General features: G+C 38.2%; 5 protein-coding genes across 5 annotated transcripts in view; 4 read left to right on the top strand and 1 right to left on the bottom strand.

The window, feature by feature from the left end:
- The window catches only part of BATDEDRAFT_27048 (uncharacterized protein), a gene marked incomplete at both ends in the record, with an annotated part of 5,697 nt that extends 4,692 nt beyond the window's left edge, over positions 1-1,005 (bottom strand). The window contains 3 exons of the mRNA XM_006681061.1: positions 24-76; positions 145-329; positions 678-1,005. Of these exons, the coding sequence (XP_006681124.1) occupies positions 24-76; positions 145-329; positions 678-1,005 (566 nt within the window). The remainder of the gene's footprint in view (positions 1-23; positions 77-144; positions 330-677) is intronic.
- A 782-nt stretch (positions 1,006-1,787) lies between these two features.
- Positions 1,788-4,741, top strand: BATDEDRAFT_90877 (uncharacterized protein; the record flags this gene model as incomplete). The annotated part of the gene is made up of 9 exons (XM_006681243.1): positions 1,788-1,833; positions 2,125-2,336; positions 2,416-2,499; positions 2,572-2,822; positions 2,895-3,123; positions 3,198-3,715; positions 3,827-4,028; positions 4,090-4,281; positions 4,364-4,741. The coding sequence occupies 9 exons, from the start codon at positions 1,788-1,790 to the stop codon at positions 4,739-4,741; spliced, it is 2,112 nt and encodes a 703-aa protein (XP_006681306.1).
- A 1,564-nt stretch (positions 4,742-6,305) lies between these two features.
- BATDEDRAFT_2177 (uncharacterized protein) lies at positions 6,306-7,907 on the top strand (the record flags this gene model as incomplete). The annotated part of the gene is made up of 5 exons (XM_006680909.1): positions 6,306-6,489; positions 6,535-6,753; positions 6,844-7,122; positions 7,229-7,351; positions 7,423-7,907. Coding segments are annotated over 5 exons (1,290 nt in total), but the record flags the coding sequence as incomplete, so codon positions are not given.
- A 1,086-nt stretch (positions 7,908-8,993) lies between these two features.
- Positions 8,994-10,362, top strand: BATDEDRAFT_13392 (uncharacterized protein; the record flags this gene model as incomplete). The annotated part of the gene is made up of 2 exons (XM_006680940.1): positions 8,994-9,565; positions 9,645-10,362. Coding segments are annotated over 2 exons (1,290 nt in total), but the record flags the coding sequence as incomplete, so codon positions are not given.
- Positions 10,363-11,501: 1,139 nt separating this feature from the next.
- On the top strand, positions 11,502-12,781 carry BATDEDRAFT_35824 (uncharacterized protein; the record flags this gene model as incomplete). The annotated part of the gene is made up of 1 exon (XM_006681109.1): positions 11,502-12,781. The coding sequence occupies one exon, from the start codon at positions 11,502-11,504 to the stop codon at positions 12,765-12,767; it is 1,266 nt and encodes a 421-aa protein (XP_006681172.1). The 3' UTR covers positions 12,768-12,781.
- Between the last annotated feature and the right edge of the window lie 921 nt (positions 12,782-13,702).

Below are 13,702 nucleotides of genomic sequence, written 5' to 3'. Positions count from 1 at the left end.
GAATGTGGTAGATGTCAGCATACTCGGATGGAATCAGCTGTGCAGAAATGCCGTGCGGTGCTATAAAAACTTTAATCTGACATCAAACCAGTTTAGCAATTGTATGAATGCCAACATATTAATAGTAAAATATCACAACACCACCTTTTTGGAAATACTAGAGTGTTTCTTGAGCCATTCTGGATTTAAGGGCTCCAACCTAAGGATAGACTGAACAGGCTGGATAACCAGTTTTCCGTATACCAGATAAATAAACAGCCGAAAAACACAGATTCCACGGCTGTTTGAACGTGTCAGAAATTCTATAAACTTGTCAAGTCCTGGTAAACCTACTTACGTTGGCCAAGTACATGCATCCAAACTTTTCAAAAAATAGCATCCAAGTCGTGTATAGCCAAGCTTCCTACAAACCCATGCGTAAGTGAGAAACAAGTCTCATTCAAGTCTTTCCAACTATATGTTTTAAACAGAGCACTCCAACATCTCATTGCAACACAAACCGTTCAAATAAATTATGCATTGCTTCCAGGTAAAGTGTATATTCCCGAGTAGATTTATTCTCTGTCGATCCAGCTGTATCATAGATTTGACTCGCATCAAACCCTCCACGGCTTGATTCTAAATAAATAAAAATAGTAAGCACAAGATTTGAATTCTGAACATCTCGACAGACATACAAATCAATATACCCCGAATTAATGTGGAAACAGGTATATATGAAGAAACAGGGTTTTGTATGTTCCATGAAAACACCCACAGTTTACAATCACTTAGATCTACAATTACATCATCCAGAAACTCTTGGAGTGATATTCTACTCAGATCCTGTCGAGCCCATACAGCAGCAAACCCTAAATCCAAAGACCGCTCCAATTCTTTATATAAAAAAGTTTTACAAAAATGCGACATGCGAGTAAGTTGCAAAGTAGGCTGCCTATGAGGTAGTTGCAGAGTGGATGATTCTGGCTGAATCGGAATAGTTAAATTGGCTGGATTTTCAGTCATTGATGAAATACAAGTTGGTTCCAGAAATGTGCAAGTTGATGCAGTTTTATCCTGAAAGTCTGTTTCAAGTTCATTCCGTGCAGAATACTGAGAAAAAACAGTATATTCTATGCGCCGTATATTGTTCTAAGTTGTAAATGGGTTCATTGCAGATACTGTGAATTCAATGTTTGACAATATAAAACACATGAAATAATCATCCGACTTACAATAACAAATATATTGGTCAAATCTGTTTCATTCATCTTTGTAGTGTGTGGATCTCGACGACTATTCTAATAATAGTTTACAAATCAAAGCAAAAGAAATGCATTTCACGAATGTCAAACTCAAAGTGAATTCTCATCACATGATATCACCTGACTAATGGGTTGATTCTTGCGTCGCGTTGAAATGGCTTTACAGCGTATTCATACGGAATGAAATATTAGAAATGTCAATTTCATGTGATGATTGATACTAATTTACTGCAAAACATTGTGTGATTTTAAACTTGTAACATTCAACTAGTCTTTTGGTGACTGGCGTATATAATTGCACTCTTGAAATTGTTCTTTTTGAATTAAAGCGTATCTGCAAGGTTTTAAAACACACGAACGAGTTTATCTAAACTGCAATGCACGAGTCGGATGAACATGAAAAACTATTTTAAAAAAGCGATACTTTATTGATCGACGCATTCAGTTTTCAATACAAAAGCAAATAATTCGCACATTTCTTATTTCAAGACAGTCGATGCAAGAAACCTGTTTTGTTCTACGCGAATCCGAGTTGACAATTCAATGAACAAACTAGAAAATCATAGTTTGAACCACTCTGAAGATGAAGGTACAGTTGCTCAATTATTTCAAAGAAAATATCAATCGAGTCTGTCTATATCATTCAGCTTAATTGGCACAACTTTTATATTCAGTTTTTATCAATTCAAACTCTTCAATATTCTAAACAGCCCTTTTGCTATGGACATGGACATGGACATGAACATGGATTCAAAAGACTTGCATTTTTCTGTATCAAAACTAGACCTTTGTTCAGTGATAACTCGGATCTAACATGATTACTTTGATGATGGATTCCAACTGCATTGAATAGCGAATTCAACTTTTAATCATTCGTTAGCAAACGATGAGCTTGTTTCTCATTGTATATCAGACTCTGGACCATCGTCTACTCCACTCTCAACACCATCAGATATACACACAGCCAAAGGAATCTCATCTGATTACTTTCAACACCATCAACGATCAGTTACTTCTGAATCTACTCCAGGTCGCAGAGATAAACTTCGAAAAAACAGGCAGTCTCAGCTGCTACTTGTGTCGTTGCTGGAAGTAGGTTCAAATTGATTATCAGACGCTTTGGCTTGGTCTCATAACAGAAAGCCTAACCCTGACTACTGCAATGCATTAGAACTTTTGTATGTTGTATGATTTGTCAGGAGATAAAAACAAACAGCTGTTTTTTGTCTTGTGCAAACAGCTGTCAAAAATGGGAGTATGTATTTTGGCTTGGATATGCGCTGATGTTGCTATTCGTGTCCATAAAACATTGACCATGTAAAATTAGATTATTGCATCGAGCGATTTTATTGAAGAATTATCCACAGTTCGAGAAAGTTACAAAAAAGCATTTCGAGAACTGGTTATGCAGGCAATGGAAGAGGTTCATGCAGTTGAAAAGAGTCAACGACTACTCATATATACCGAATCGGATTCTCCAAATGAAAATCTCTCCCAGCCACGACTTTCTTTATTATACTCTCAATCTAATGTAGACTCGCAGTGGTACGGCAACGCTTTGGAAAATTTACCTTCTAGGTATGTATGCTTTACCGGGTTTTATAGCTTAAAATCATGTGTGCGTTGCTGCTGATTCTTTTTCATTTATAGGAGATCTTGGCCGTCACAGGAAATGCATTTAGAAGGATCTAGTCCATCCGATTTTTCAGAGTATCTTCAAACCAAAACATCTAGATATTATGATGATTTTGATGAGCTGGATTGTCTTGGTCGTGGAGCATTTGGAAAAGTTCATCGATGTCGCAATCGATTGGATGGACGTGAGTACGCTGTCAAGAAAATCAGATTGGTTGATCGAAACTCCAAAAACATTGAAAAGGTATGATTAGTGCTGGTTTGTGTTATTAGAGGTAATCAAACAGCTATATGAAACTCATACTACAATATATTCAGGTGCTTCGAGAAGTCAAATTACTCGCTAGAGTGGCAGATCCACATGTTGTGCGATACTATTCATCGTGGCTAGAACATGTACAAGTACCGAATGAATGTTCTACTGATGCTAGTGATCTGTCAGATGATTCCACGTCATGTGTTGATACATCTTCATTAGAATCAGTATTGTCATCTATAGAAACTGAATATTCAAAAATTGTGTTTGAGCAAAAAGCACCAGAATGTGATGCAACATTTCTACAAGAACACCAAAGCGATCGCATTACATCTATTGTGCCAGCTCAACAACCTGACTTGTTTGAATCTGCAGTATGTGTCCAGGGTCCAAACTTTCGTGAACTGGCATTGTTTATTCAAATGGAATTGTGCGAAAACACATTACACGACTGGCTGGAAAGACAAAATGCCTGCACTGACAGAATGATATCTGCTAAACGAAAACGTGCTGCTATAGATTGCTTTAGTCATATTTTGTCTGGACTTGCTTGTATCCATTCTCAAGGCTTGGTTCACAGGTATTTTTTGATATTATGTTGACATTTGACCAAAATTGATGTTTTTAGATAATGCGTAGCATAGTGATCGAGTATAGTACTAATACGATTTGTAACTGCATGAATTTTCAGAGATGTCAAGCCAAAAAATATTTATTGGAAACCATATGAAGGAAGTTCAAGTCGAGGAGAATGGAAGCTTGGTGACTTTGGACTGGCGACTGTATCTGAATTGCCTATTTCGTTATCACCCACTTTGTCAGATACTGTTTTACCAGCAGAAAAAAGTCATTCCAAACGAGTTGCGCGAACCATTGGAGTGGGGACGATAACTGTAAGTTGCTCTACAGCAGACTAAAATGTATCAACACAGCACATGCTTACATATTGAGTAGTATGCATCACCTGAACAACTTGATCCGCAACAATCAGATTGGTACACGCACTCATCGGATATATTTTCGCTAGGAATTATACTTTTTGAATTGTTATGTGTCTGCCGAACAGGAATGGAGCGAGCAACATTGATCAGTAATCTACGATCAGGAATTCTTCCAGATCTGCTTGTCAAGGAATATCCAAAAGAGGTAAACTACTTGCTCAGATTTCCAGAATCACAATTGATGTGTGAATATAACGCATTGTTTTTTAAAACATGGATTGTGACAGGCCACACTTATTCTATGCATGACGGCAGAAGATCCACTAAAAAGACCGACTGCACAACAATTGCTGGTGGATTTAAAACTATTTGAATATGCTTTACAAAAAAACAAACATCGCAATGTGACTGAAGTGCATATCCAAACCGATGAAGTGAATATAGACAAGGAGCAAATCGATCATGCTGTTATTGGCAGCAAGACTGTTTTGAATTATCCTAACACAGTAATGCAAGACCAATGTGTTCAGACGCCAATAGATTGGACATGTTCATGCAATCATGACAAGGAAGGATTAACAGCACAGTTATTGGAGCGAATTCGAGATCTAGAGAATCAATTACGAGAATCCAATAGTAGATATGACAAGAGTTTGACTAAATAAACTCATAGGATTGTACATGAAAAATGGGATTAGTTTCGTATTGAACACGAATAAACTCGACTTTTATCAATTATACTCGACACATTCAACTCCAGTTCACACATTATCAAATGTATAAAAAGATGAATTTCTTGACAGAAAATAAATGGCCAAAATAGTCAAAATTGGCCAAAACCAAACAACCGAAATGCTTGAATGGCCACAAATTGCAATCCAGGTTTGACTTGACATGGATTCAAAGCAAGTGGAAGAGAGTGATGGGTTAGTAGAGAGTAGAGAGTGTGTCGAGACTGCGACCACTGGTGTAAAACATGGCACTTCCAGCAATATTCGACATGTTCATCATCCACATCCTTATTACACTCAACCACCACGACCTTTACACCAACATGCATCCAAGGCTATGAAAAGCACCATCGCCTCGGGTAGCAGTAGTAATGGTTATTCCAGTGGAGAAAATGGACATCCTCATCAGCATTTGACTCCTCAACGAAGGCTTGTTCGGAAGGTTTTCAATCGTAGCGCGAGCATGGCTTCACCGTTTTTAAACCACGATAATAATATAGACAATCCTACTCATGCTAGTAGTAATAATAGTAATCGAAGACAAGCTGCTCTGTACCATAAACACAAATCACAGCAACTTCTTATGGATCTTCAAAGAGAACATATACCCGCTGCTTCTGCCTATAGCACTCGCGTCAATCGAAATAACGCTACACCACACAGTACGCTTAAACATCGTCATTCATTCACCATTCCGGCTTCTGTAGAACTCAGGCGTATGGATTCTCGGCATCAATCATCTGCTAATATTCCTGCTTCAATAACTGAATCTAGTTCTATGGCTGATTTTTCACACGATAATTCGCACATTTCTCAATCACCCGAAGCATCTACTTCTCAATCCTTGTTCCATTCACCTATTATCACATCAACTGTGTCTTCAATCACAAGATCGCTGCTATCTCCTGCAATCAACTCCAACTACTTCAATACAAATGACAATGAAAGCTTGTTGCAATCGCCGTTTCCAAATAGCCCAGAATATCCGCCCTCGACTGAATTGGGTATTCCACGTCCATCCTCTGATTCAATCTATTTCATGCACAACAACAATATAGAAAACAAAATGGCTGCTAGAAGCAGTAGTAGCAGTCATTTTTTGTTTGGATCTCCTTCTCGTGATGATGGATCGTTTCATTCAAGACGTCCTTCGGTGCCTATTGATCTGTACAATGATCCTAATTTTGATATATTTGATGCATCTATGGCTACTCCTAACAGTTTTTCACACAATACTACCACCAATAGTATGTATATACATGGATCGTTTGCAAGTGCACGTTCTATGGAATTTCCTGATTATGGTGGAACACGGACTAGTGCAGACTCATTGCTCAGCAACAGTCTCGATGGTAATCGCATATACAAGACCGAACCAGAAGAATTGCATCAATCAGATAGTCAAGAAACAATTGATTCTCGATATTTACGCCAGGGATCGTTTTTACGCAGGAATACAGTCAATTCTACAGTCAATACTCATGGTCGACCATGTCCATCAGTTCTTACATCTACGATTGATTTATGTAACACCATCATGGGAACCGGACTAATGAGCATTCCATATGCTTTTGCCACGGTTGGTATTGGCTATGGATCGTTTTTAATTTTGTGCTCAGCTGCCGCGACATGGTTTTCTGTTCGACTGTTGATCTCATCTGCACAGTTGGCATATGGAACTGGTACTGGCCGTATTCCTCAACAAACATCGCTATTTATTCAAGAAGGTGAGCCATCATATGGTGCATTGGCTAGGACAGCCATGGGTCGTCAAGGAGCAATGTGGGCAGATATTGCCATGTCGGCCTGTTGCTATGGATTTGCTGTATCCTATTTGGTATCCATAGCTGATTCAATGCCTAAGGCTGCAGCAGTGCTGTTTCCTGAATTTATTGTTGGTTCGTGGTTGTACCATTTATTTCAAATTCCGCAGTTTTGGATGTTTGGTGAGTTTGATTTTACTTTGATGGTTTAGATTGGTTCTAGTTTGTATTTCTATTCATGATTATATGCTAATGTTGGTCCAATCTTTATAGCATTTCTAGTTTTGATTGCACCATTGTGTTATGCAAAATCGGTGGATGAGTTTTGGTGGTTTTCGTCAACGTGTCTTGGTGCTGCACTTTATATTGCGTTTGCGGTGATCCTGCTGAGCTATTCTGCACCACATCCACACAAAGGTGTTGATCAACACGAGGACATTCCTTGGTTTTCTGTCCGAATAGAAGCATTTCAAACGATATCCATCTATATATTTGCGTTTACATGCCATCAAAACGTGAGCTCATTTAATTGCATTCTATTCACTATGTTGTGTTTTTTGACTTTAACGTTTGTGGTTTATATTGCTACTGTAGATTTTTTCAGTCTATAATGAAGTTGGAGCAACATATCGTGGCGAGAGTGTTGCTCCAGAAACAGTTCGACATATTCGTCGTGTTGTGGATCTGAGTATTATTGCTGTAGCAATTCTGTATCTTGCTGTGGGAATATGCGGATTTTTAGCTTTTGGAAACTCTTCAATGGTTTTAATTCTTGATAATTGTAAGCTATTGTCGATTTTATTGTATAGCAATTCTAAATCATATTTGCTGATTCAAACACTCTTTATATAGTTCCAGACACACCGTTTATTACGTTTGCAAGACTCATGTACGCTTTGCTTGCTGCACTGTCTGTTCCGATTCAAGTGCACCCGTGTCGTGCATGTCTTGATTCAGTCTTGACAACATTTGCCTATCAATCTCGATACACTCGTCTTCTTGCTTACCACACTCTTGCAGAAACCATTACTTCACCGATTACAGCTGCTCCATACATGACTTCGAATTTGTTTTGGTATGCTCACAGATCGCTACATAGTGCCATGCAGCAAGAGCATTCTCGCAGTTACATTTTAACCACATCTATTCTTGTATTCACGTACCTCATGTCCTTGTGGTTTAACACTTTGGAAGATGTACTGTCGTTTGTTGGAGGAACAGGTGGAGTTATCATGTGTTTTGTGATGCCTGCATTGTTTTATTGGAATTTGACGACACCTGAAACGGGTGGATGGAGACGACCATTTTCTGTCATGTTAGCAGCTACTGGATCTATATGTGGTATACTTAATATTGGATGGTTAGTTGTTAGTGCAGTTTATCGATAGTTTTCTAAAACTGTCAATGTATTTTCAAGACTTTCAATGCATTCTTTATACTGTTTCATAACTTAATATATCTTGTAATCAGATTTATATTTTATAAAGTTGTCATAGATATTGTGTATTGGTTTAGAAAGAAGATCATTTATGAATACTATTAGATTATGAATTAGAAAACATTAGATGTTAATGAATAGTGTTGTACAGTTATGCTTATCAAAGTGATAGTTGAACAGAATGTTAGGGTTGTTTAGGTTTCAACCATCATATGGACAAGACAAGTCCTTTACTCGAACCATTGACTGGATCTTATCAGTCCAATACACACAAATCTACTCCATCCTTTTATAGTCTTGTTCCAGTTTATATAAGATGGTTACTGTGTTTAGCTAGTCTTCTATCCATTGTAGAAGGAACTATTCAACCATTTCGAAATCTATTGTTGGGTCAATTCACTTCCATCTTCTCTGAATATGCTTCAGTTATCAGTCCTAATGAGAGTCATGCAAAGTCAAAGTTTGCATTGTCCTTGAATGAGCTGCTCATGTATGCATTTGTTCTTGCATTGGCTGCATGGCTTGTTTCTGCTGCTCAATCTTTTGTATTCAAACTTATTGCTCAGATGCAAGTTCAAGTATGTCAACCAAGAATGTCTTGAATTCACTGTTTATAATATTAATTATAATTATTTTAGTCTCTGCGAACAAGATATATGAATGCATTGTTGGCGTCAGACTCGGTTTGGAGAGAATCAAACTCGTCACAGTTGTTGATTCAATCCATTTCAAGGTGAATTCTTTCTATTCATGTATTGTCTTGAATAACTTGCAATGGTATTAACCCTCTTTTGATATTTAGTGATATCGATCGTATCGAAACTGTAATTTCTGAAAAGCTACCTTGGGTGATTCGTAACTTGGTTGTATTTATTTTCGGATCGTATCTTGCATTACATAGCAGTAAGTAGAATCATTAAATTGTTATATATGGCTTGATTATACTACTCCTTGACATGCTTTCAATTATACTCGATGCAATCTAGGTGTAAAACTATCATTGGCAATCCTAGCAGTATTCCCAGTGGTTGGAGCAGTATTGGGTTATATGCACCATACTTCGTCTGTATTCGATAAAAAGTTGCGAGAATCGTACAGATATGCTGGTCTTGTTGCTCACGAAGTCTTTATTTCAATCAAAACAGTCATGGCTTTTAATCGTCAATTCTACGAATCAGTTCGCTACACAAGCCATTTGGCAGAAGCGTGTGCTGTACATCAGCAAAAATGCATATTCGATGGATTCGGCTGGGGATCGTATTCATTCACTATGCTTTGTGCATTTGCAGTATCGTTTTATGTTGGTGGAAAACTAGTCGCTGCCAATGAGATTACTCCTGGAGATGTGCTCAACTCGTTTTCACAGATTGCTGTCGGTATCACTGCATTGGGAAATATCGGTCAGGCAAGCAGAGAGTTTCAATACGGATTTTTAGTTTTACATGCACTTTTAGTCCAGCTTGGTCAGTTGGAAGATCCTGGACAGACTCATGTTGGTATTGAACCACCGCGATTTATTGGGAAAATCGAATTTAAAAACGTCTGGTTTAGGCAAGTGTTTGAATGGACATGGCTTGGTGTTACATTTTGATTTACTTTAATCAATATACTCAATCAATTCAACGTATTCATTTAGATATCCATCACGCATCAATCGATGGGTTTTACAAGATTTCAGTTTGACATTAAATCCTGGCCAAGTTGTAGCATTTGTTGGGCCAAGTGGATGTGGAAAATCTACAGTCTTGCACTTGCTTACCGGCTTGTATAAACCCGATTCCGGAACAGTTTTACTTGACGGAGTGGACATCACCACCATCAGCACGCTGTGGTTGCGTAAACATATGGGAATATCAAGTCAAAACTCGGATTTGTTTGATGGCTCAATACACTATAACGTGAGTCTCGGCATTCACGGTAATACAGATCAGGTATCCCGATCAGTCGTGCAGAACGCATGCAACATTTCTCAGGCATCTACATTCATCAATGAGCTTCCAGATGGATATGATACTGATATTTCTGGTTTGCACACTTCTCTAAGTGGTGGTCAAATTCAGCGTTTAGCCATTGCTCGTGCCTATCTTGGAGCTGAATCTGGAATGTTGATTTTAGACGAAGCAACAAGTGCTTTAGACACATCTACAGAACGGCTTGTCATGAACTCCTTGATCGAGTCTCGAAAAAACAAGACAATACTTTGTGTTTCCCATCGCGTTGCCTCGCTTACAGAGTTTACTCGCATTATTGTATTCAAGGAGGGGCATGTTGCCGAAGATGGATCATTTGAAAAACTAACTGAATCTCAAACAATATTCAAAACACTTTTGGAAACTCGCCAAACTAGTGCATATTCGACCACTGCAGCCATCCCACTTGTCAATACACCCACAGCTGACAATAGGCATGGTTTACTCAGGAAAAGAAGTAGTGCATCTGCTGAAATACAGCCTATGGACGACTGTTCTGAAGAGCCTTTTTTGTCAAAATCAACCAATGTCAAAGGTGGAGCAAATCCAATGAAATCTGATGGACCATTCAACGAGCTATTTGATCGACTTTTTCGATCATTTCAATTTTTCAAACGTGTTTGGCTGGAAACCAAACAAGAATGGCCGTATCTTCTCATTGGATACATTGGAAGTACAATAGAAGGCCTTCAATCTCCACTTCAAGGGTTTGTCATTGGAAAAGTGGTTGCAGGCTATGCTTTGCACACATCTGACCAAATTACTGCCTCTACAAACTTTTGGTCACTTGCAATGATCATTATTGGCATGTGCTCTCTGGTGGCAGCTGTAATGAATGCAGTAGGATTTGGATACGCTGCATCGCGCAATATGTACAAGCTTCGCGAAAAGATCTTTCAACATGTAGTATATCAAGACATGGAGTTTTTTGGTGATCCAATGTATACGCCGACAAATTTGGAGCTTGTTTTGGCAGATTCGACCGAGAAAATTGGGACTGTTTCTGGAAACTTGTTGGCTGATATTCTAAGAAGTGTGGTGAATTTAACAGTTGGAATTTACATTGGAGTCTCAAACTCGTGGATGATGGCAGTGCTGATGGTTCTTCCATTCCCAGTGATTTTATTGATTGGTGCCGGGTTGGCTCGCATTTCTGCCAGGCAAGTCCATGAATGCATGCACATTTGTGAATAGATTGTGGTTTTGTTTATAACTTGACATTTTGTGCATTTTTTTGATTTGATCAGGTTTGCAGAGAAATATCAAATGCTGCAGGAAAATAGTGCCAAGATAACCCGGAATCAACAAACACTAGATAGTCAGTGAGTAACTAATAGTATTCAATGTATAAATGTCATATAGTGTAGTTCTATTTAAGTGCTTGCAAGGTTTAACTACTGAATTCATTTGAATCAAAAACCAATTGTAATTACAGTTTATAATTGTAAAGAATTAGGAAACTATTATGTGATGGCCGAAAATACATTTGAATTTGTATTATCAATTTTCTTGCTCAAACGAAAATGTCAGAAGTCATACCTTCTTTACCAGATGCTCACCTTGTTCGCACTTACCCAAAAGACTATGCTGGCACTGACACTGAGTCGGAAGGTGAAGCACAGTTTGAATTAGACACAGAGGATGAAGAACAATACTCCATCTCTACAAGACTACAACAAAATCAACAACACATGGACCAACAAATCACACCACCTTCTGGAGAACACTCTACTTGGATACTAGAACCTCAAACTTGGAAAACAACAGAAGGCACAGACGTTGTGCTTGTCAGAAAGCCAACAGCGTCAAACTTATCACACCGCCTTTTAAATCCATTTATCTACAGAAACATTCAAAATGTTGGTACTCTCGATGCATTGGCTGCCCTATTGGACACTCCAAGTGACTGGGAAGAAAAATATAATCAAATTGCTCAAGACGGATATATCATTAGGAAGTTGAATCGTTTCAGTGCATTGCCAGAAGATGCGTCAGAAAGCGATATCCAATTTCAGTTTGCTGGCCTCGTTGAAGCTATTGGTAGCCGTTTTGGTCTTGATCTGATCGCAAGCTCTGAGACCAAAATCATCGTGGGCGGTATTCTTGCTAGATATGAATATGACATCCGAGGCAAATGCGACCCTCATTTCCTCAACGATAATGGTGTTCATCTCATCGCATCAGAAGCCAAAACGCATCGGACATTTGGACAAGGAGAAATGTGGTATCATTCATCCAGAGGCATTCAAGTCATTTCAGCACTATACTCGTTCAACTGCCCAACATTTTTATTCACACAAAAGCAATGGAAACTATTTGTCGAAAACAATGACCGGAATGCTATATTGACTTTTCCGTATGATGATGATGCCGAACATACTCCTCACGTCAATTCCAGTTTGGTTCAACCAATGGGAACAACATTTTTAAAAGCCATTGCCATATGTTTACTATCAAAGCGAGAATCGTTGGTTGAATCTATAAAAGCAATATCCATGAAAGAATCATCACAAGTAGCGGAAACACCAACAAAAACCACTATCAAGCCAAAGTATTTCGATACTACAGAAAAACCACAAAGACGATCGGCGCGTTTACAAAAATCTTCTGGTCCTAACTATGGAACGAAGCAACCATCATTTGTATCTGGTTATATTGATGGGAAACCATTATATACAACCGTTAGGGTTGTTCCACGGGAGGTAGTTTTAATGATTGAGGATGAAATTACTTTGCAAGAAAAGATGGAGTTTAAACAACAAGCAAGTCAAGCGACTTTATTTGAATAAAATGTATTTTTAATATTCATGTTAGTATATCAAATAAAGTTCAAGTGTGATTTGGCAGTATTTTCATTCAAGAAAAACGGTATTATTGGGTGTTTCTTCTATACTATCTACGTGTATTCATGTCTTGGATCATGGCCATATTGTCTCGTCAGGAACACACGAAACGCTTTTACAACAGTCTGATTTGTACGTAAAGTTGGTTTCTAAATCTGATTCTAAATAACTGTTTGATATGCGGGGTTCAAGCACCATCTATTCATTCGGATTTAAATATGGCCAGTATGTTTGAGAAATTCACTTTCCAGTCAAAATGCATGCTTTTATTGATAAAACAACCCATATCTTTGTTGTTGGGTTGAAAGTATTGTCCAAAACATGTACAATCTTACAAATGAATTTCTGGAATTTCACGCACAAGTTTTGACACAATCAATAACCGTCTCATTATTCAAGGCAAATATATTGATTTTGATATCACGTATACTTTTTGCTAGTTGAGTACTTTAGTATTTGATGAGTAGATTGGGGCAAGTCCAACTGGTCTGAATCCATAAGTCAAGGCGAAGTATGTACTGTTCATTGCCACTTACATTGTGCTTGTGTGGTCGTTGCAGTGATCGGATACCCATATTGTAAAATTCCATCTGATGTTCTGGAATATATTATAACTATGACCATGCGTAGATCAGATACACGATCACGTACAGGTATATTTACACGACACATTACATTACACATCGAGCTGGATTCCAATAATGATATAACCGATGCATTGCTGGTCAAAGTTTCTGAATATCGCGACAACTTGCCAATCACAAGACACATTATATACCGTGCTACATGGGTTGATACAGTAGCTTAGTGACTGCATCTATTTATAGTTTGGATTTAATCCCTCGTGCATGTCACTTACAGATTGGAGGTGTTTTGAATTG

The sequence above is a fragment of the Batrachochytrium dendrobatidis genome (assembly GCF_000203795.2).
Source record: "Batrachochytrium dendrobatidis JAM81 unplaced genomic scaffold BATDEscaffold_11, whole genome shotgun sequence".
Classification (NCBI taxonomy): domain Eukaryota; kingdom Fungi; phylum Chytridiomycota; class Chytridiomycetes; order Rhizophydiales; genus Batrachochytrium; species Batrachochytrium dendrobatidis.
The sequence above is the reverse complement of the archived record's forward strand: the minus strand, read 5'-3'. Positions and strand labels throughout refer to the sequence as shown.